Consider the following 25,097-nt stretch of genomic DNA (forward strand, 5'->3'; position numbering starts at 1 on the left):
GTATAAAATTTTAGAACCATATTGATCAATACTAGATACCGTGTGAACCTAAGGGAGCCAAACTTCAACCATACATTGGAATATATGTGCCATACAAATAAAATTACATAGTGGATATACACATTTCAATGTAGAGTAGGCTCATACTTCTAAAGGTTTGAGCAGTACTTTTAAATGTCTGACCATGACTTTCTTACAGCAGTATTGTGCTGGTCTTTATAGTGACAATCACATGCCTGACACATCAAATTTATTGTTAGGCCAAATGTATTTCTCTTTAAAATCTCCCTGTACAAATACATTTTTGTTTAAAATCTCCCTGTACAGACAAATTGCTGTTTAAAATCTCCCTCTACAGACGAATTGATGTTTAAAATCTCTCTCTACAAATTGCAGTTTAAAATCTCCCTCTACAGCTGTATTACTGTTTAAAATTTCCCTTTACAGATGTATTGCTGTTTAAAATATTCCTGTACAAATTGCTTTTTAAAATCTCCCTGTACAGATGAATTGCTCTTTAAAATCTCCCTGTACAGATTTATTGCTGTTTAAAATCTTCCTGTACAGACGAATTGCTATTTAAAATCTCCCTCTGCAGATGTATTGCTGTTTAAAATATCCTTGTACAGACAAATTGCTGTTTAAAATCTCCCTGTACAGATGTATTACTGTGTAAAATCTTCTTTTACAGATGTATTGCTGTTTAAAATCTTCCTGTACAAATTGCTGTTTAAAATCTCCTTGTACAGACGAATTGCTCTTTAAAATCTCCTTGTACAGATGTATTGCTCTTTAAAATCTCCCTGTACAGATGTATTGCTGTTTAAAATCTCCCTTTACAGATGTATTGCTGTTTAAATCTTCCTGTACAGATTGCTGTTAAAATCTCCCAGTACAGATGAATTGCTGTTTAAAATCTCCCTGTACAGCTGTATTGCTGTTTAAAATCTTCCTGTACAGATGAATTGCTGTTTAAAATCTCCCAGTACAGACAAATTGCTGTTTAAAATCTCCCTGTACAGATGTATTGCTTTATAAAATCTCCCCGTACAGATGTATTACTGTTTAAAATCTCCCTTTAAAGATGTATTGCTGTTTAAATCTTTCTGAACAGATTGCTGTTAAAATCTCCCTGTACAGATGAATTGCTGTTTAAAGTGTCCCTGTATGGATGTATTGCTGTTTAAAATCTTCCTGTACAGATGAATTGCTGTTTAAAATCTTCAAGTACAGATGAATTGCTCTTTAAAATCTCCCTGTACCGATGTATTGCTGTTTCAAATCTCCTTGTACAGATGAATCGCTGTTTCAAATCTCCCTGTGCAGTCTGATGTATTGCTGTTTAAAATCTCCCTGCACAGATGTATTGCTATTTAAAATCTCCCATTACAGAAGATGTGTTGCTGTTTAAAATCTTCCTGCACAGATGAATTGCTGTTTAAAATCTCCCTGTTCAGACAAATTGTTGTAATGGGAAATATATTACTCTAATGAACATTATTTTCCTAAAAACGCTTTAAGATCTCTAAGTCCAAATATATTTTGCTCTAAAAAAAATTTAAGACCAGTTTCATATATTGCTTTGTCAAATCTCCTACTACAAATGTATTTCCCTTAAAAGTTTCTAAGTCCAAATGTATTGTACATTTGGATTTAAAACTCCAGATGTTAAGTTCATTTTTTTTTTCTTTCTGTCAAATATATTGCTATGTAAAATATCCCATAAAGTATGCAAAACTCCTAGAAATTTCTATATCCAAATATATTTTGGTTACAAATTTCTAAATCAGAATGTAGAACTCTTAGAAATGTTCAAGTCAAAATGTTCAGAACTATGTTGCTTTTCAGATACCTTCATTCATATGCAAGATTTTTCTTAAAGTTTTACAGATGTATATAAACAATCCTTTTTCACATGTAAAGTTTAATTAGTTCTGCATCTACTTATCATCTACAAATTATCATTCTACTTGATCAATACATTAATTTACAAACAATTATTTCAAAGCTAATGATCACTTAATAAAATTGTCATTCATTATAATTTAATTGGTTGAATGTAGTTTAAGTAATACACAGTGCATCCTTCTCTGGCTCCTGCTGGGCCCCTCTTTGTCTACTATTGTTCTCTGCCCAGACATGATGTCATTGCAGCCAATATATGGTAATAAGCTAGTAACTAAATTTAGATACTTTGTCATATTGAATCAGTCAGACGACTGAGTTGAAGCATGTGATCAAACATTGTCATTTAAGTGTCATTCATATAACTGATACACCTGTAGAGATGCATTCCTTTCAGTGCAGGTGCATTTACTTTTTAACATTATTTGTGGAAAGACCTTTGATGTTCCTTTAGAACGTTCAGGATCAATGCAATTGAAATTTTGACACTGCACTGCTGCAAATTGATTTTGTTTTTGAAAAATCTTTCTTCCATAAGACTAACTGTCCTCACGTCTTTTGTGTTATATGCAGCCTCATCTTTTTTTAAAAATTAGGCTACTTGGAGTAGACTAATAATACTACTGCTACTCATCATCATCATCATCATCATCATCTTATTATTATTATTATTATTATTATTATTGTTATTATTATTATTATTATTATTATTATTATTATTGTTATATAGGTAATGAGGTTTGATTACTACTATAGTTACTATGATTTGTCAGTATGTTTTCTTTGAAAATATTTTGTTGAAATCTCAACTTGGACCTTTTTTAGAGCCTCTAATATTGGAACTGAACAGATTAATGCCCTGTTGTTATGGAACATTTCTTTATACAATATAAATATATTAAAAAAATATATTAAATATTGTATCCAACACAAACTATAGTATCACTGTTTATCCCAAATAAATGATTAATGGATAGCATTGTTAACAGTCCTGAACTTGACCCCCTTACTTGACCAAGTATCCTGACACAATGACAAATTGCACATACGGTTAAGTTTTCCGTCATAAAGCTAGTCACAAAAGAGTGCCAAATCAGCAGCCCAAATCATTGTACATGTTGCATTAACCTTACTGATATTTGTCTTGGAAGTTGCGTATTGCTTTAAGGACATAATGTTTCACTTGTATGAAAAACTAATAGACCAACATTTGCTTTGTCCAGTTTTTTTTAGATGAGCAGTGTTTAAATTTGAGTCATTACAATCCTGCACTACTGTGCGTATTCCTTCTGTGACTAATATGTCTAATATTACCCACAAGTCATTGAAAGGAAATTGTGGAGAGAAAACCTGCAGATAGAATAATGTGAACTGGAAGAATTGGAAAAGCTGAAAAAGCAGAACTAGGGAAGGTTTAATTATGAAATCTGGTAAGTACTGAAAATTTCTTATTATATATTTTTTATAAATTGTTTAGGTCTGTACATGTTTCAAGCCGTTTTGCAATCTATAATGGGGCATGAATTCTAATGTCAAGCCAGCCAGTCATTTATAGTTTTGACATTAACATTTAGGTTTTGTTGTCTTTAATGATTTGCTTAGATAGCAGTATCACAAATGCAGTTCAGTTGAATCCCTGCTGCTAAGTATCTTGTTTTTCCTGTGCATTGACTCGTATTTTGTCCCTGATTACAGATGTACGATTTTCTTTTTAAAAATTATTTTTTTTTAAATTAAAAAAATTACATTATAAATTTCCTTGTAATTTTCTGTCAGGACAGGCACCTGGTTCCATTCTGAGAGTAAACGTATCACATATATATAGGGATATAGAGTTCTAAAATATTATTGGTTCATTTAAATTTGAGGCTATGATGCCAGTCTTTAACTACCATATTGGATTGTGCAAAAGCAAGTGATGCTATCACCATCTCATCTTCATAATATTCAACTTCTTGTCATGTCAAAAAAGAAAGTAGAAGATTCAGAATTTTCTCTAACAAAGAAAACAAAACAGAACTGGAGGGACAAATATGCCATCATGTTTAGATTTGTGAAACCTTCTAGCAAAGGAGAAAACTTCGCAAATTGCAAATTGTGAAATTGTGATCTGCTGTTGGGCATGGAGGCTCCCATGACAAAACTGCATGAAAAAGCTAATAAACATCAGCTTGCAGCTTTGTCATCAACAATACAGTATGAACTTACAACATTTATAAATACCAGAGAGAATCTCGATGTAATATAATTATAAGTTCATTTTACAAATGTTTTTGTAAAAATGAACCTTCCTCTTTCAGTCACTAGTGTTGCTGTCAGTTTATTTTGTACACTTTTTCCAGTCAGTAAAATTGCAAAGGACTACTCATGCTAGAATGAAAACAGTTCAGTAAAATAAAATCACATGGAATTCAGATCATAAATGAAAGATGGTACATTAGAATCGATAATGATTGAAAAACAATGTTTGGAAAAGACTACTATAAACAGCCTGTGTCTGAGTGTGAGTGCATTTCACTCTTGCATATTCTGAATGTGCACCCAAATGGAACATCAGGTGCCAATTCAGAAAATGCAAGAGTGCAACAAATGCATCTTTGACATTAATAATATAGTTAGCTATGTCCTACTTTACAGATGGTAGTAGTTACATATGCATTAAAGTTTTAAAAATCAGTATTTATTCTACAGAGTCAGCATTTTTTCATAAGCAGTCAGCATTGTTGTACTTTGGGGTTGACAGCTATGCATAAGGATAACAATAATAATAAAAATAATAATAATAATGAGGACTTTGTATAGCGTCTAATCTTTAGAAGCTCTAAGTGCTTTACAACATTAGACACCTATAAGATGAAAAACATATAATATTATTATTACAAAAACAAACACCATGAAATTAGAAAAACATTAAAAAATAAAAAACATGCTGAGAATATTTCAGGTAGGAAACATTATTAGGTCTTTAAGTTTGTTCTTGCAGTTGAAATAAGTGAGTTCTGAGAGCTCTCTTGAATGTGATCACTGTGTCTTTGTGTCTAAGTTCAGTGGGAAATTCATTCCACTTTGCTGGGCCCTGGTATGCAAAAGAACGCTGTCCATATGAAATTGTTTTCATAGTGGGAATAATGAGTATATGATTGTCAGAAGAGGAGCGTAATACACCATAATCAATTTCAATCTACTGGAAAATGTACTTATGGTTCTTACATGCAGAGGCCTTTGAAACTCTATTACTGTCAGAAAAGAAAATGGTAGAATATATGAGAAGAATTATTTTTTTTTAAAATGTTTAAATCCTATACATAAATATAATAAAGGACAGCTCAATTTTGTAAAAAGAAATTTCAGTGCTATACAAAATATTTTTAAAAATCCTACTTTGTCTAAAAGATTTAATGTTATTCATCTGTCTGCTGTGCTAGCATGGCTGTAGTGATGGTAGTTCCAAAGAAATCTAAAAGGAATAAAAACATGGGGTAAAAAAGTGATAACCCCATTACCAAGGTCATGGTCATTTGTTTAATTTGCACCTAAACTTGGTATTGCTATCAAAACTTTATAATGAATTTTGAGTAATTCATAGAACATAGTTATATTATGTGCACATTCAACAATATTTTTATTTTTCCTCATGGAGATCATCATGAAGAATTAATTGCTGAAGTTGATATGAAAATGGAATATCTGAGGTCTGGACTCTTCTCAGCAGTGCCATTCCAACAGAGAGGAGGCTGAACCTTAATCATCTTGTAAGGAAGTTTACATACTGGAGGCATCCAGCATTGAGGCTTTTATTCAAACCAATCCTAAATCCAGAAAGTGAGGGTTTGCCAGAGTAATTGTTTTGAATATATTGCATTATGTTTCCTTGTTAATAATGGTATACCTTCACATTTTAATTACAATATTATTAACTGAATCTTTTGCTTTTAGCAAAAAACATGATATTTGTGATTTCAAGTTGGTATATTTCAGAAATTATTGCATGACTACATTGCAGTGGACTGATATTAAAGTAAAACATAATTTCTGGTGGTTGGAAACCTTTGCATATAGAACCAGAAAATCATATACAAGTTTAGTGCGATAGAGATTTGAAATAAATTTGTTCAAAACTTAGGTAAATCTATATTTAATAGTTCTGATGACTATGAAGTACTTTTAGATAGCTCATGTCATACACTTGGATGAACATGCACTCAATTTAGTGATGAAAGAAATCCTTTAATTTTTGGGGCCACACATTCATCAGTTTGATCATTTTAATATTCTTTTGACACCTTATCATAGTTCTATTTGTCCATCTGTCTTTATATATCTATATTTAGCATTCTAAATTGCACAATTATATAAAATTGCTGAATGACTGTATGCTTTGTATTATTTAGAGAGATATGATATGTATACTACAGTATTCACCGTTTCTTTTATTTATACACTTTGTTTTGTTTTTTCTCTCAGTATTTCTGATAGCTGTTTGTGCCAGAAGAAAGGAACTAAAAATTTAGATTTTACCAAACAGGTGTCCTATTCAGGAACAAAGAGGGACTCTGAAACCAGCTAAGAAAGAAAATATAGCGCATAAAACAAAATGGAATGGAATAAGCTGTTTTAATAACATTCTTTTTGTGGACATACTTCTTTTGCATAAAAAAGGATTATTAGAAAGAAGAAACCATGTATGCATGCATTTGTGAAATGTGTTAATTTGTGATTTTAAATGCATACTATATAATTTTTTGTGTTGTGGGAAAGGAATAAATTGATGTTAATAATATTTATCTACCTTACACAGAAGTATTGACTGTTGTATCATGTTGTTTATGCTTATTAAAGTTTTAAAAAGTTAACAGGTTTTCACTTTATTACTAATATTACATAATCAGAAAATTTTTATCAGCACTAAGCATTGTCTATTATATGTTGGTTTTTGTGTCACAAGAATGTTACTTCAGCATATTAAAATGTGTATAACATATATTCACATCTTGCATACAAAAATGCTTAACATATCAACATTGGAGGATAAGAATGTATAGTTCATGTTTTTTTGTATTTTGTACCCTCTGTCACTGACATTTTTACACTAAAAGATACAGTGGGCCCCTATTTTGTACGTTCACTCTGTCATTAATATTTTAAGAGATTCAGTTTCTGCATATTTCCACATTGATTAAAATTGCAGCTATAAATCTTCATAGTGATACAATACAGAAGATGTTGTGTATCATTATAACTCCAGAATTGTAGATGTAGGCATTAGGTACATATATTTTTATGACTGTCTCTAGCAACCATTGTTTCTGGATAATATATAAGATTTATATTTAAGAAATTCCAGGGCCTTCATTGACAAATATAGGGTCCTGAATCTGAAAAGATTTATGTACTTACATTTCTACTCTGATAGAACCCATGAAATTTCCATGGCTCATTTCAATATTATAATTAGTTCTGTGTTCTTGTATGGGTGATTATACATTAGACTAAACAGATGTGTATCAATATAAATGTGTGTATACTCATAGGTTAATATATTTCTCGTTTATTTGCCAATAATGTGTATGATAATCAGACATTTTAACATTTAAAATAGGTGAATATTAGATGTTCAGTATTATTAGAATTTTACAAACAGAATCTAATTTCATCATGGTCAATTTCTCCATTTTGTTGCCAATTATTTTTCTTCAAAATGGGATCCATCAGCATATTTCATTATAAATGGATTTTTGAGTTATCAGGGTATATGTGATATATTTTAATGAATTGTTAGTTCATTAGTTGCTGTACTTCCTAGAATTGATAATTCAGAATCAGCATTTTAATTTAGACATATATGTCTCAAACTAGTGTTGATTTAAGGCTCAAATTTCATCAAGTTATTAAAAGGAAAAGATATCTACCTAGATTTATTCTGTGAAATGATTCTATGTTAGCCATATGGCATATTCAGATCTCAGTAGGATGTGATTATTTTAAAGGTGAGACCTTCCAGATTAAGTTAAAGTTGTTTTAATGTATATTAGCTGCTGTATGAGAACTGGGCAAGGTGGGGAAGATGGTACAAGTACCAACCACTGGATCACATCAGGTTTGTTTGGATATTGGGAGTGTTTTGTTTTGTTTTTGTTGGTTTTAACAGCACTTTTAACACAGTATTCACTATTCCATGCAAAGGAAATGGGAATTAAATGCATTTCTCAAGGACATGCCAAGGCAATCAACATAGGCAAGCCAGGATTGGTAATAAATCAGCTACATTCTACCAAAAACAGAGTCCCTTACCACAGATTTTAACCCAAGGGTGGGATTTTCCTGTCCCACATTATGAATACATATTATTTGTCTCTCATCTCTAGCTGTAAAATATAGGTGGAAAAAGATGGCAGATCAGTGACATGGATCTACTGGTGGTTATAGAAATACACTGAATTTTCAAAAATAGATTTCTATTGCTCAGATTGAACATTACAAGTTTAGTTGTACTGCCAAAAAATATGTTTAACAAAAATTACCATTTTGAAACCGGCAAAATTGTCTTTTTCACATTATCACCATTTGAATCATAAGCAACATGGTGACATCTATAGTGTCACTGATCACATGTGTTTGGGATAGATATGTGTATCCCATATGGCTGTCTTTTATGGGTAGACAGTCCCACTTATAGTGTTGAGAGAGAGATTGAGATCAGACTTGTGGTGATCAACAATTAAAGCATCTATGAAAATATTCACTTGCTATGTTTCATAAGAAAATCATTTAATACTACATGTGCTAATGATCATCTTCATGACATGTTTATTCTCCAGTTAGCTTCAAAATGTGTAAAGTTGGGGTTATGACCAATTCTTTTATGTTTGTGTATATCAGGAATATGTAAGATGGACATCCAAGAGTTTTACAAAATAGGAGAAGAAAAGAATTGTGATAAATTCCAACAAAATCCCTCTTTTGCAAATATGGTGCAAGTCCCTTCATGGGATTCATATTTTTGTTCTAACATGGGAAGTCATTTTCAAAAAAATTTGCTGAGTCTTTTGAAGCTTAATAACATGGGCTTATTATTTGTATATGGTTCATTTGCACTTTATTAGATACATCCAAGATTGTTCATGTTATCTGCCAGTTACTGCTTAGTCAAGTGGTGCAGTGGCTCAGTGGTTAGGGTGCCAGACCTTTGATCAAAAGGGCATGGGTTTGAATTCTTCCATCAAATCAGCCTAAATTGATTACAATGGTGTGTCCTTGAGCAAGGCATTTTACTCCAGTTGCCTTGGTACTCTATGACCTAGTTATTTAGCTTTGTTGTTAAACACCAAATCAAATCAACATGTCAGTTTCTGATTATATTGTTCATGATGTCAGTCTGTGACGAAATGTTTTTGAAGTGCCTGTTACCTTTGCATGATACTGATTCTTTTGCTAGATTGGATGATTTTGTTGGGTCATTTGTTGGCTGTCTTACAATGACGAATAGGAATGTTAATGATATGAAGTGTTACTTAATAGATTTTAAGTACTAAATATATTCAGCTTTGCTTGATTCAGTCAGTTTGTTGGCTACTAATAATGGTCATTTTGCAGTGACTGTTTAAATTGGTGATGAAGTTGAATAATTTCACATTTTGAGATTGTAAAGAACATTGATGCCACCAGGCAATGGGATCACATGTTGCACATGATTCTTGGAATGCCACAGAGAGTCAGGCCAATTTGGGACACACAGATTACCAGCAGTTCCTGCTATTTGTATCATCCAAATACAGAAATGTCTTTTTTAGCCCAATTTTTTCAGATATAAAACTAGTTTTTTCCTCTTTTCAAAATGATCTGATCTTTATTTGGGTAAATGTAGTGTAGGGATGCATGCACTTGATTGATCAAGACCAGGTGTGATTTATGCAAGAAGTGTAGAGGGGTTCTTATTTTAATGTCTCCTAGTGGAGTATAGCTGATTGATCCATTTATCAGCCTTAAAAGTAATTTGTAGAGTGCTAAAGGCTTATAATAGCCACAAATCTGCAGCTCCATCTTCTTTATTCAGTGATGCTGCCACACTTGACTTGTGTTTCATTGGCACAGAGTTTACAGAGAAGAAAAGATATGTTGACAGCAATTTTTTAAATACTGATCATGGATTGCTATTTCAGCATGGTGAATTGTTGATGAGGAAAAGTAATGCAGTAACTGTTAGTATATAAATAAGTATCTCTAGTACTCTTGTTTAAAAAAAATAATTAGTTAAAAATGCATGAGAAAATGTTCAATTAGTAATTTTGTTTAATATGATAGCAGTATTTTTTCATCAGCAAAATAGATAGTCTAAGGGAGAATACTCAATGTTTCATAAAAATACCAATCTTGAACTGATTCATGACAAGTCAACTGAGACATTAATGTAGCTGTAATTTTTCATGAAAATTGTTGATTGTAAATACATGTGCTTGACTAGTAAATATTGACTATTATTTTAATATAGCATTTTGTTATCAACTTCAGATTACATATCATTTTTACTGTCGTCAGTAATGTAGTTTCAGCAGATATTTAATTTTGTTCTTTTGAACTAAATTTAAATTTACCATAACTGTATCATGATATTTATGTAGGATTCATTTTTTATTCAATATAACAATGTAGAAATAGGGATTACCTTTTAAATTTGCATCATTAGAGGATGTCCTCATCATCTTCGGAATTATGCATATCATGTCTTCTCATTTGATATAAATATTTGAATTTCAGAACCATTTTTGGATATAAAAATAATTTATAAACAACATACCAATAAATCATATTTGTGTTATACCTGCTATTAAAAATATAACAATTTTAAGATCAGTTTGATTGCTGAATTATTTTGATAATGTGACTGTCAGTTTTCAGTCTCTGTAACAAAAAGTAGGAAACATCATATTCCCATATTAATTTGACAAAATGCATGTGCCTTTCTGTTTGCTTTATTCTGATTGCATTAGATGTTATCGTTGAGTTTTCAAGTAACAGCATTTAGGAAGAAGAGTTTGGTTGCCATTGGCCCATTGGTATGCATAAACAATTATAAATTCTTTGATGGTCGCAAAAAGGTCTACCATGTTTACATTATATATCAGGATAACATATTTATTGGGACACCATAAATCAATTTTTAAAGTAAATTTTTGTGTACTGTATGTTCCGAGACATCTGAGACATATAATTTTTTTTGAGTTGTAAGTTGTGTTAAACCTTTTTAATCATTTGAGACTTGTGTATCAGAAAATGCACTCATACTTAAATTTTGTTAAAAAAATTATTAAAGTGTACACATGAGATAAAACACTTTAATGCACTGCAACGTCTCCTAATCAACCCAACCCTTCTCCTGCACACATGATCCATACTTTCAGTGCATGAATATTTTTTAGCTTCTCATACTGTGAAAAATTGTCATTGGAGACATCACATCTCCTGAAGCAGAAACTGCAAGGACTAGAGTAATTTTTTAAAATCTGCACCACTTGTACAAATTCCCACACTTTTAACACCCTTCTTGCAGACAATCTGTCCAGGAATGAGATAAAATTTCACCTGAGTTTCATCCATGTTAATGAGTATATTGTCAACAAAATCATCTTCTCTTCTAGCCTTCACAAGTTCATCAAATGGTTTTATTTTTATTTTATTTTCCAAATCTTCTGGGAAATACTGGGTCATCAATGTCCATGCAAAGCACTTGATTATGTCAATTTAAAAACTAATTCATTGTTTCAGTTTTTTTAAAAAATTCTCTTGAATATCGGTGAAAAGGAGCCAATGTTGGCTCCCTATGTCGACTAACTTGGTATTATATAAAAAAATTCAGCATTGCTTAAATGAATCCAAAGTCTTCTTCTGAAGTTGGCTTGATTTGTAATAAAATAACCTTTGTATTTGATATAATGTTAGAAATTGAAACAATGAGTTGATTACATCTCTGCCAGTTTTGTTGATTCAACACCCAGCTTCTGTTTGCTTGACATCTGTAATCATAATTGATACAAGCAGGCATTGATGTTTACGGGGTTTTTTTTGTAACCTATGCTAGTGAAAAGATTGTTATTTGCACTTACAATGAATGTATTTTCAAATAATGATTTTTATTTGTGAGATACTGTCATATAGTTAACCTAGGTGTAATGCAATCTTGGTTATTTTACACCTTACAATTTTTCATACATGAATGGCAGGTGCCTCAAGCTAATATCTCTCTCTCTCTCTTGTATCCAATTTCGTTCGATCCAGTTTTCAGTCTGAAAACGTATTCAGACTTTGGATTACAACCAAACACAATTCATTTCTCTTTATATATTCATATCAATGTTGTTGTTGTAATTGTTGTAGGGCTTAACACCATTCATCAGCACATGATAGGCTATACATGGTGGCCAGTTTTAAAGGTGGAGGAAGAACCCGGGAAAACCCCAGAAAGAATCAGCGACCCACGAGAAGTTACTGGCAAGCTTTCTCACATACCCACATTGGCCGAATTTGAGACTCGAACCCATGCAGATAGAGGTGACATATCAATGAAGAATGTGTCATGTGTCATCTGACATAAGCAATACACAATGCAGCATAGATGTATACGTGACATATGGAGTTTGTGGATATATATTTTTTGTATTAATTGCATATGATGAACAAAGGAATATATAATATGATAACAATATAAGGTTTGTTTCTTTCATTGTATTATCAAATAAGCATTTTGTTTATCTATCTTATTGCAATGTGCATTGATGGGGGTGCAAATTCAACACAAATTTATTTAATATCTTAAGTCTTGGGACACATGACCAAAGTGAAAAGACATTTGACCATAAATTCTGTGACAGGAAAAAATTAATTATTTATGGTGTTCCAATATATATGGTAAATAAGTATAATATATAGTAGAATGTGTATCTGTTTTTTAAATCTGTTTTATTCAGTTTTAAAAGGAAAGAAAAATACTAATCTTATACTCATTTAAAACTTATGTATTTATTTTAAAAATTATCAATTTAAATTAATAATTAGGGCTGGCACAAGCTATATCTAAGCAGTGCGCTTGCACAAGGATATATTCTCAGAGGGGTATCAAATTGGATAAGAAAAGGGGTGTAAAAACCAAACAAAGAGCTAAAATGAAACAAAACCTTTGTTTTTTCTTCATATGACAGTGTTTTTATTTGATAATAACTTACATCAGTTTCTTATGAGCTTTCTTATCAGCAAATATTTTAATGATCAGGGGCTGGGGGCACCAAATATGTTTTGCACAGGCACCATACATCTGTGCTAACCATGGTTCCAGTATGTTAACCTATCATGATCTCAGCAGATCGATCAGATATTTCAGTGCTTTGTCCTAGTGACATCTATTGGATTTCATGAGTTGCCTCCTTTATTATGTAATGCCAGTGATTGAATAGCATATAACAATGATGCATTGTACATCAGCTGAAAATGATGGTGGAGGCAATATACTTCAAAAGGATACTTTGTAAGTTTAGTATAGACAGTATGACTACTACCAGAGAGAAGCCATTACAGGTGTTATTGAGGGAAAAGGATGTATTTTTGCAGTGGGAAATTCCTTATTTATGAGTCCATTACAGTTGTGTGTGTGTGTGTGTGTGTGTATATATATATATATATATATATATATATATATATATATATATATATATTGCCCACATAGTGTTATTGCAAAAATAAATTACACTTATAAAAACAACACATCTTAAACAAGGATACAAGGGTTTTTTTTACTTTTTGATTATTTGTTTGATAATTTTTTTTCTGATGGTGCCACCCTGTCAAAGTAAACAAAGAGTTTAGTTCAGTACCCCCCCCCCCTTCAGTCATGGTCATATAAATTTGCCTATTTAGGAATTTGAGAAAGTAAACAGAATGCACTGTTTCATTAACAACTCAGAGTATACAGAAAATATATTTAAGATTTTACTTTTCAGGGATTATTTTGGAGAGAAGATTGGGATATACTTTGCCTGGTTGGGGTACTACACTACTATGCTGATACCAGCTGCAGTTGTAGGCCTGATATGTTTCATCTATGGATGTGTCACACTCTTGGATGATAAACCAACGTATGTACCTGATTATTATGTGATGTCCTTTTGATTTTGGGTTAAAAAGTTATGTTAAGTACTAGAGAATTGCTTTAATCAGATTGTACTGTATATTGATGTCTGTGATGGCTGGGATTGTACTTTATATTGATGTCTGTGATGCAAGTGTACACTGTATCGGATTGCACTGTATATTGATGTTTGTAATGAAATTGTATTGTATATTGATGTCTGTGATGTGATTGTACTATATATTGAAGTCTGTGATGTGATTGTATTGTATATTGATTTATTATATGTTCATTTTTTCTCCATTAACTTTACATTGTCAGAACTGTGCAATATTACCCGATACTGAACTTGCATGCAAATACACATATTGCATTCATGTGCATAAAGGAACTACTATCTTTTGTAAACAAACAATGGATGCAGACGCCAGCACTTTTGATTTGTAAACAAATCATGTACACTCACGTAGTAGGCACTTTATGTTGCGGTTGTTTGAATTTGTTAATGAATGTAGTAAAGCAGATGTTTCATGGACTGACACATACCAGCTGCTTTGGCACATCCCGCGTTCACTTTTTTGATACATTGTTTCAGATTTAGGCTAGTTGTAATATATGACAGATGCAAGAAAGGGTCCTTACAAATAACATTCAAGTGACAAGGCATATACTTTCTTCTTTAGCTGGTGATTAGAATGGCAAAAAAATATACTTAGTTTTACATCCTGAATTTCCTCAAAATGTACTTTCTTAATTCTGCAAATCCAAATTACATGAGCCATGTCATAGGTTCTCAATCTTGAGTACACATTTTGATATTGTAATGTAATTTCGAACATAAGTGCAATTATATCCTCCTTTCAGCACTCAAAATGAAATAAGCATTAAATTCCATAGAGTCTTTTTGATAATTGCAATTGAAAGACTTCATATTTTTCCCACTTTATGATTTCAAACATTCAGCGACAGGAACAGAAACACATTTGCAGATGTCAACACGCTTCTCCCTCGCTTCTTCAATCCAGCCCATAATCATGAAATTTCATAGAATCAAAACAATAATACAAAAATCTATTCATTCCAGATCAAATGGAAAAGTTATTGCAATGCGCATTTATTCACAATATAACTCCAAATTTCAATTTTAACTAGACACTCCATTTTCTTTCGAAAGTTATGTCGAGCATGCAACTAAGTTCAAATTTATCTGGGTGGAGTTATGTGCACAATAATAATGGTGCTGTGTAATGATGAATCTGTGCTTGTGTATTTAGTTAATATGGCATACATTCAGTTACTTTGTTTCTTGTAGTGTATTTTGTTAATATAATTAAGCATTAGGTAGAATTTTAAAAAATGAGCATATAATAAAAAGGTTACTGCATTTGTATAGGAAAATATGAACTCATTTTGTCTGATGGATAAACTGCACTCCGAAGATTGTGCAGTATTTCCATTTGAAAAACTTGTTCATATTTTGCAATACAAATGTAGTAACCTATAAGTATATCATATGATTGTACTGTATATTGATGTCTGTGATAGGTTTGTACTGTATATTGATGTATGTGATGGAAGGGATTGTACTGTACACCACTCCCTTGATAACTTGCACTTTGATAAATCGTGAACCCACTTATAACGTGGGGTCAGGCGTGGATCCCATTTTTTTTGACCAGCAAATACTTCCAGAATTGATCCCTATTTGTTGAACTTGAAGAAAATCGCGATCAAAATTGGTAACTGAAACTTTGATGTATTGCTTGTTTTATCATCGAAACAGTAGATAGAATCTGGACATTTTAATCAACACTTTGAAATATCACATTTAAAAATAGATCATAGAATTTTTTATATTTTTTCCAAACGACATTCCTATTACACCACAATTAACGATATGTAAGGAAATTTTGAATAATGAAAATGTCACTTACACCGAGTGGAGTCAGTACTTTAATAAATAAATACAAATTAAATAATTTTTTTTATCAATTGAAATTTGTGTTCTAGTTCTATCTTTTAGTTCTTTTTAAGTGTAATCAACATAAATGCTTTTGTTGTTGTTGTAGTAGGGTTTAACGCCATTTTTCAGCACACAATAGGCTATACATGGCAGCCAGTATTAATGGTGGAGGAAGAACCCAGGAAAACCCCAGAAAAAACCACCAACCCACGAGAAGCTACTGGCAAGCTTTCTCACATACCCACTTTGGCAGAATCCTAGACTCGAACCCACACAGACAGAGGTGAGATTGCAGTGCTCCGTAACAGATGAGCGCGTTAGACCACTGGGCCACTTGGGGCCCCCATCATAAATGCAATGTGTCCTCTTGTAATTATGCGTAAAATGTGTCCATCTACCGTAACAACTATGTCCGCGAGCATTTCTCTGAGAACCTAATTAAGTGCCGACCTTGTTTTGATAACTGACTTCCAGAAGTATTTGTTGTATTGTTGCACTGAATTAAAAGCTGGCCTTCTTTGTATTATCACATTAATTATGTCTTTTGAATCAAATAAAGGAGGTGGAATATAAGAAAAGTTAAAAGGCACGAAAATCATACAAACTTAAAATCTAGTGGCCCTGGTTGTACTTCATTTGATCAATCCATCACTTATAAATGTTATTGTGTATGTAACATAAACTACCTTAAATTAACTGACACATTCATAACTGTGATTAAAGACAACAAGGCAGCCAAGCGAAATGAATACCTCATAAAATAAAGAGCTTGACTTCACAGATATGGACCATTGTGGGCAAGTGAGTTTCAGAGAATTCTTGAACTGGCACTTAGAGATATCCTAAGGGATGATAAGAAATTTCATTATTACTTCCAGTGAAATCACGACATTAACATTGTACTAATTGAACAATACAAAAATTCAGTTTCAACATAGACGATTGTCTCACGAAATAAATGTCGCATGTTTTTGAAAAAAAAGGAATCTTGTTAGGTGTTGTATCAACAGTTAGTCTAGTTCCCTGCTCTTTGGACTCCCAATTAGGCAGGATAATATCAAACACCACTACAGGAACCAGACTCATCAAGAAAACAAAAAGCAGTGACATTACACAGATTTTTTTTTGCGTATACATGATGGTTGTTGAAACCAGTTGGAACTATCTTTCATATGTTGGACATTTTGAAAATAAATGTTATTTAAACAGAATAACAATCAACTTCATTAGAAAAAGCACATTATTGAAAATTGTTATTAACATGATTGTAAAATGAGGATTCAGTCAATAAACAGCCCAGTTCCCTAACACCGCTCCCCCCTCATGGTTTTCTCGATGTCAAAGTGATTATTGTTCAATTTTTGGAGGTCCCTCGGTAACTTGCGCCTCACTTATAGTGCAGTCTATGTTTATGGACCCCATTGTATGCAAATTATCGAGGGAGAGGTGTATATTGATGTTTGTGATGGGATTGTACTGTATGTTTATATATGATGAGATTGTACTGTATGTTTATATATGATGAGATTGTACTGTATATTGACCTGTGATGGGATTTTACTGTATATTGATATTTGTGATCATATTGTACTGGATATTGATGTTTGTGATGGGATTGTACTGTATATTAATATTTCTGATGGTATGGTACTGTATATTGATGTGTGTCATGGCATTGTACTCTATATTGATATCTGTGATGGGATTGTACTGCATATTGATATTTGTGATCATATTGTACTGGATATTGATGTTTATGATGGGATTGTACTGTATATTGATATTTCTGATGGTATAGTACAGTATATTGATGTGTGTCCTGGCATTGTACTCTGTATTGATATCTGTGATGGGATAGTACTGTATACTGATGTTTGTGATGGTAATGTATGGTATATTGATGTTTGTGATGGGATTGTACAGGATATTGATGTTACTGATGGGATTTTACTGCATATTGATATTTGTGATGGAATTGTACTGGATATTGATGTTTGTGATGGGATTGTACAGTATATTGACATTTGTAATGGGATTGTACTGTATATTAATATTGGTGATGATATTGTATTGTATATTGATATTTGTGATGGGATTGTACTGTATGTTGAAATTTGGATGGTATAATATTGTACTGTATATTGATATTTGTAATGGTATTTTACTATATAGTGATGTTTGTAATGATATTGTACTGTATGTATTGATGACTGTGATGAAATGTTTTTTTCACTAACCCACACAATCATGTATTAAATACAGATTTATTACTGATCCTGTGAAAATTAAACAGGTTAGTCCAGTTTTTGATTCAACATTTATTATTCATTAATATCAACTCAAAACAAGACCTACCTGATTAACTAAGGAGCAGCATCTTTTAGTGTCATTTCACAGATGATTTATGAAAGGTTTTAGACCCATAAATGATCCATAATGAAATAGCCCACTCACTTTGGCATTTCTATAAATACTCTGTGCAGAAAGTGCAAAATATCACATCCTTTCCTGGATCATACTTCAGTTGTTTGAATGCATTTTCCAAGCATTTCTGGTACTTTCTTCATCTTTTCTCTACATTATTTACAATCATGTCTGTTCTCATCATCTAATTTTTTATATTTTTCTGGCAGCTATACACTTTACAAAACCATCCACATAAATGTTGCTTTTAGTTCACATCATATAGCCACTGTACAGTGCTGAGGTGCCATAAAATGCTAATATGTACATTCCAATTGTCATCACACAATGCATTGAATGTTTATAAATGGCAATCCAAACATTAAAACCCATTATATTGCATAATTCTGGATTATTTGTTGAGTTTACCATTATGTAACTTTTTCTGATTGGCCAATACTACCGTGGTATCCTATATATTTTATTTTAATCACCCATATTGAAATCAGTCTTTGGGGCTAGTTCACATAGCTAATTCCATATTTGTGAAGACTTTTTATAATAGTAATCATCCTAATTTACTTGATGCATAGATTAACTCATAACCATTTTGTAGCTGCATTTATTGTACCTCATCAAAAGGATGTTGCTAGATATTCATTTACCACAAACAACAGATAAATTAGCCATGAAAGGAAATGGTATCTCATGTTTTATTAGGTGTACTGGTCAAAGACCAGAAGAGCTCATGGATGGTCTGTTGTCCTTCATCTGTCATCTATCTGAAACTGAACACAAGTTTGTTATTGCTACTCCATCTAAATTACTTGGAGGATTGCCATGAAACCCATTTGTCCCATGGTCTAATTGGTCATAACTGAAAATGGTGCTGCTTGGACATTCAATATGGCAACTACAGTGGCCATCCTGAAAGTCTTTGTTATATCTACTCTTTCTAAATGTATGGTTATAGCGAAATTGGATTTTCACTAAAGAACCTGTGATGGGCAGCCATGGAGTAGATAACTCACTGAGTCCACCATAATCTGGGCAGAAGGAATCATCTGATGGACAGTCTGTCCAAGTGGGCCAAATGAGCATAGCATTAAGTATACATTGTGATTAATTCTAATTGACAGGAGGACCTAGATTACAGTACTCTCATTACAAATAGGTACAAATATTTAATCATCTGCCACACAAACAGGCACATTTATTTTTAGTAACTTTCTAAACTTCACCAGAAAATAATAAAGGCTGAAACATTTGAAGACAATTTTGGTACAGCCCCTATGAATGCACATGAGAGCACATACACAACTGTCTTCACACCATAGTGATTATCTATTTAATCTATAGTGGTCTCTGATGTTATGGATCAATAACTTCGACTTTACTGCACAATATTTTTAAGCTTTGTTGAATTTCTAAGAAATTTGCTATGCTGCTTTATATTGATGAGACCTTAAACAAGTTTGAATTCCAGCATTCACAACATCATTTTCAGGTTGTCTGACCTACCATTGACCTTCCTCCTACCATTACTTTTCTGCAGCCTAACTTTAAAGTGTAATTTTGTATTTCAACCAAAGTTATCATGCACGTTTATACTGATGAAACCTTGAATGACTTGGATTTTCAGCTTTCCACATCATCATTTATATGAATTATGGCACTCAGATATCCATCTTCTCCAAACCTTGGTTTTCCATCACAAGTTCTTTTTAAGACCCTCTCAAGCAAATTGTGGTGAACTGGACCCATTGTGATGCACCTTTAGCCAATAGCCCAAATTTCCTATTTAGAATGTACACCTAAATATTAAATGCCCTCATAACCAATATCCCTAGTTTCCTAATTAGAATGTAACTAAATATTAAATGCCCTCATAACCAATAACCCTAGTTTCCTAATTAGAATGTAAACTAAATATTAAATGCCCTTATAACCAGTAACCCTAGTTTCCTAATTAGAATGTAAACTAAATATTAAATGCCCTCATAACCAATAACCATATTTTCCTAATATGAATGTACAGCTAAATATCAAATGCAACCATAGCTAGTAGCTCTCATTTCCTAATTAGAATGTACACCTAAATATCAAATGCACCCATAGTTAATAGTCCTACCTTCCTAATTAGAACAAACATGTAAATATCAAATTCATCTATAGCTTATATCCCTAGGTTCCTAATAAGAAGGTGCACCTATCGAATCCACCCATAACTAATAATCTTAGTTTTTTTAGAATGTACACTTAACTATAGAATGCACCTGTATCTAATAGCCCTAGTTTCCTATTTAGAATGTACACCTAAATATGAAATGTGCTTACTGGTAATGTAATAGCCCTAGTTTCATAATTATAATGTTCATAATGTTTTAATTATTCACAGTAGTTCATACTATATAGAAGTAATCTTAATGCACACATGAATCAACTTCCACTAGGGCATAATTCAGCTTATCATCAATTTGATTGCTGGTTTATTCTTGCTTTTGTAAAATTTTACTCAGTTGTACAAAGTGCAAAACAAGAAAATATTTTTGCAAAAAGTATGTTATGTACCCAAAAATACAGTAATTTGGGTTTTTGGTTTTCCAGCTCAGAACTCTGCGATGAAACCAAGTCTGGGAATCTAACAATGTGCCCACTATGTGACAAGCGGTGCTCATACTGGAAACTTCAAGACAGCTGCACCTATTCCATGGCAACATATCTCTTTGACAATCCTGCCACTGTCTTCTTTGCTTGCTTCATGGCTCTCTGGGGTAATCTTCAGTCTTTTATTGCAGATCATCATTTCACCATTAATTTATTGTACTTGTGATTTTTTAAAGGAAACTTGAAGATTTTGTGATCCTGCCTATCCATGACTGTGTGTTAGTATAAGTGGGGGTGGGTTGGAGTGGGAATGGTAAAGTAATGTAACATCCAGATTTTGGATTTGATTTGAGATGATATATTAATTAAGGCAATGATTATATAATATGATTATATAATATTTTTTTCCTCCAACTACATGTCATTTGAATGGCTGAGCTATGAAAAGATGCAGAAGAAATGTACAGTGTGTGCACATCTTGAAAAGTACTTGAATTGTTATCACTACCTTGAAAAATGCTTGAAACACAGGTCAGCAGTACAGTAGCAGTTCTTGAAAGTGATCATAAGTCATTGAAAGGTGCTTGAGTTTCACAACATGTTTCATTTAGCAAATGTCAATTTACTGATGTTAATATCAAGAAAGAAAACAATTTATGCTATTAAAAAAGAAACCCAATCATCCAGAATTTTTTCCTAGTATTGGGTCACATATGTATTCTTTAAGGCATCCAGTTGGAACATTTGCATTCTCGTTAATAAGTAGTCACATTTGTGTCACTTGCATTCTCTCATTAGTAAGTAGTCACATTTGTGTCACTTGCATTCTCTCATTAGTAAGTAGTCACATTTGTGTCACTTGCATTCTCTCATTAGTAAGTAGTCACATTCGTGTCACTTGCATTCTCTCATTAGTAAGTAGTCACATTCGTGTCACTTGCATTATCTCATTAGTAAGTAGTCACATTTGGGTCCTTGCATTCTCATTAGTATGTAGTCACATTTGTGTCACTTGCATTCTCTCATTAGTAAGTAGTCACATTTGTGTCACTTGCATTCTCTCATTAGTAAATAGTCACATTTGTGTCACTTGCATTCTCTCATTAGTAAGTAGTCACATTTGGGTCCTTGCATTCTTATTAGTAAGTAGTCACATTTAGGTCACTTGCATTCCTGTTAGTAAGTAGTCACATTTGGATCACTTGCATTTTCGTTAGTAAGTAATCACATTTGGATCACTTGCATTCTCATCAGTAAGTAGTCTCATTTGGGTCATTTGCATTCTCGTTAGTAAGTAGTCACATTTGGGTCACTTGCATTCTTATTAGTAAGTAGTCTCGTAGTCTCATTTGGGTCACTTGCATTCTCGTTAGTGAAGTAGTCACATTTGGGTCACTTGCAGTCTCGTTAGTAAGTAGTCACATTTGGGTCACTTGCATTCTCATTAGTAAGTAGTCACATTTGGGTCACTTGCATTCTCATGAGTAAGTAGTCACATTTGGGTCACATGCATTCTCATTAGTAAGTAGTCTGGGTCACTTGCATTCTTATTAGTAAGTAGTCACATTTGGGTCACTTGCATTCTCATTAGTAAGTAGTCTCATTTGGGTCAGTTGCATTCTCATTATTAAGTAGTCACATTCGGGATTGTAAGTACAGAAAATGTAAATGAATGGATACTGTGTTGACCAGGTCATGTAGATTGATAAAAAGAGTAATTTAAGTGCTCTGCAATGAGAAGCATATTTTTTTAAAAAGATTGATAGAAGACCTATACATGCTGTGGGTATGGGTATGGCCATGTGATAAACGGCTATGTTTTGCATTTGTCAGAAGATGTTAGGTCAGTGTATCTGCAGTCACCTTATTTCTTACTGATGGACCATTATTATTGATGTGTACCAATTGTGATAATCAATAAAACAGTCTCAAAATGGCACAATTGTGTCCCTGTTACTCCTACATTTGCTTGAAGCAGTAGAGTATTGCTAATAGAAAATATTGGTATGAAGAAATCCCATAGAACTAATACCAAATGCAAGATGACTGGGATATGACAGCTCTGCTGAAAATGTATTTACATTTGACCTTAGCTCTAAAGTCCCCACCATGGGTATAACCAGGAACTTACTGAGTTAAAGTAACCTCAGCTAGATTAATAGAGTTAGAGAGCTTTGCCAACGTGAAAAGCATATAAAAATGAAATATTGATGTTATTAATGAATTTGGAATATATTTTTATGAAAAATAACAAAAAAGAGTTATACAAAATAGGCAATAAGAGTTTTAACTTCCACATTGATATCACTGAGATGACTGCAGTTCTACTTCCATGCCCTTTGGGCTACAATATCTTCATCTACCAGTAGGCCAAGTTTTAAAACATATTTAAAAGTTTTTGTTTGGAAATGAAACACTTAATTCTAATATTTTGTTTAATTCTATAAGCCATAATCAACATTCCTCCTAAGTTTATATGTGGTTATTTATAGTGCTTGAAAATTAAATTTGTGTCCTTGAAAAGTGCTTGAATTTCCTGATGAAATATCTTCATGAACCATGATGTGCAGTTTAGAAAAATAATAATGAAGAAACTGATTGACTGTTCATTTTCTGTGGCTAATTAGGAATACTGAGTGAGTATCTGAAAAGAACTGGACTGTTTGACAATTTCAAAGCTAAAACGCTTGGTTTAACATCATTTTCAACCCTACAGAATAAGTATCCAGCAATATTTTCTCTAATATTCTTGATGTGTCAAAGCTATTCTTATTGAAGATTCCCATCTTCCTGGTATGATTTTAAACAGACTAATTTCATTTTAGCTTCCTTTTTCCATGAGCTGTGGAAGAGAAAGGAAGTTGAGCTGGAATATGAATGGGATACAGCAGATTTTGAACAGGAAGAAGTAAGTGGACCTTTCTTGAATACTGTACACATGGAAATTATTATGGGACAGAAATGAAATGTGATGGATGCTTTCATGAAAAATGTGCAAAATTTAGTACAACCTTGTAATTAGGACCATATTCATTACTATTAAAAAAAAGGTCTTAACTTTGAAGTGGTCTCATATTGGGTGAACAGTTTACTAAATTCGGCTAATGAAACATTTTTGCTGTTAGGGAGTGGTCTTTATTTGTGATTTATCAAAATAGGAGGCATTATTGAATTTGCATGTTAAGTAACTCACTTGGCACCTTGAATTTCAACAACAATTATCCCTTCCAGATTATTGCAGAGATTTCTCTTTTATAAACAATATTTAGGAACCATTAATCATGATATAAGTGAGACTGTGTCACACTGAAATAAGCCTTCCACTACTATCATTAGTATTGTATTCAGTCAAAGGAACCATTAATATTAACTATGATATAAGTGAGTTTGTGTTAGACTGAAATAAAACCACCACTAGTATCATCAGCATTATGTTGTATTCAGAGGAATGGAATCCATGTAATGGCTTGTCAGTGTTTGATCCAGACCTGGGTTTCATATACCCATAAAACTCTTTTCCTGCTGTTCTTAGTATCTGCAATATAAAGGATTGAGCTTCATGAAAGGTCTATAGATAAAGGTTGTTTATGGTTTAACAGCAATTATGAGTATGTTTATTTCATTGTCAGTGCAGTTTTGTAAGTAAAAACCAAACTTTCCTTAGTAGTTCCACTCCCTATAGAGATCCTCAATCACATTTGGTTTTGTTCTGGGGATAATCAAGATTTTAATGCCCATTTGAGGTTTTATGGGTGTTTTAGGCCACAATGAAAGAGATCAAGAAGGGTAGGAATCCTCTTTTCCTCCCTTTTAAGGGTTCCACTGATATTTTGGCAGCCTTTGTTTTATAGGTGGATTGTTCTAATGAGAGGAACCATTCATTGATGAAGTTTAAATCCCATGAGGTCTATGCTCTTTCTGCCTCATCATTCATCGTTGGATGAAATTATGAAAGATACAATTTGGCAGTCACACACTACTTTCTCCTACAACCTTCAGCCTTTGGTGCAACATAGCAAATGCATTCTTTGTTTTGGGACAATAGTTGTATCACATATAATGGCCCAAGCCAATACAAATGTACAGAAATGGACATTCCTATAT

General features: G+C 32.6%; 1 protein-coding gene and 1 long non-coding RNA gene across 3 annotated transcripts in view; both read left to right on the forward strand.

Moving 5' to 3' along the window:
• Positions 1-25,097, forward strand: part of LOC149789827 (anoctamin-4-like) — a 143,309-nt gene that overhangs the window by 52,568 nt on the left and 65,644 nt on the right. Inside the window, exons 13-16 of the mRNA XM_089973133.1 lie at positions 7,938-8,002; positions 13,893-14,027; positions 20,994-21,160; positions 23,819-23,901. Coding sequence (XP_089829259.1) covers positions 7,938-8,002; positions 13,893-14,027; positions 20,994-21,160; positions 23,819-23,901 — 450 coding nt within the window. The remainder of the gene's footprint in view (positions 1-7,937; positions 8,003-13,892; positions 14,028-20,993; positions 21,161-23,818; positions 23,902-25,097) is intronic.
• LOC149789828 (uncharacterized) lies at positions 3,029-6,733 on the forward strand. 2 transcript variants are annotated; one of them, XR_016423979.1, is made up of 3 exons: positions 3,029-3,335; positions 5,546-5,743; positions 6,370-6,733. It is a non-coding gene; the product is annotated as an uncharacterized LOC149789828 (long non-coding RNA). The 2 variants fall into 2 exon arrangements; XR_016423980.1 differs by having other exon boundaries at positions 5,546-5,727.

Source organism: Sinohyriopsis cumingii, chromosome 10 (assembly GCF_028554795.1).
Source record: "Sinohyriopsis cumingii isolate HCF-2022 chromosome 10, ASM2855479v2, whole genome shotgun sequence".
Taxonomy (NCBI): Eukaryota; Metazoa; Mollusca; class Bivalvia; order Unionida; family Unionidae; genus Sinohyriopsis; species Sinohyriopsis cumingii.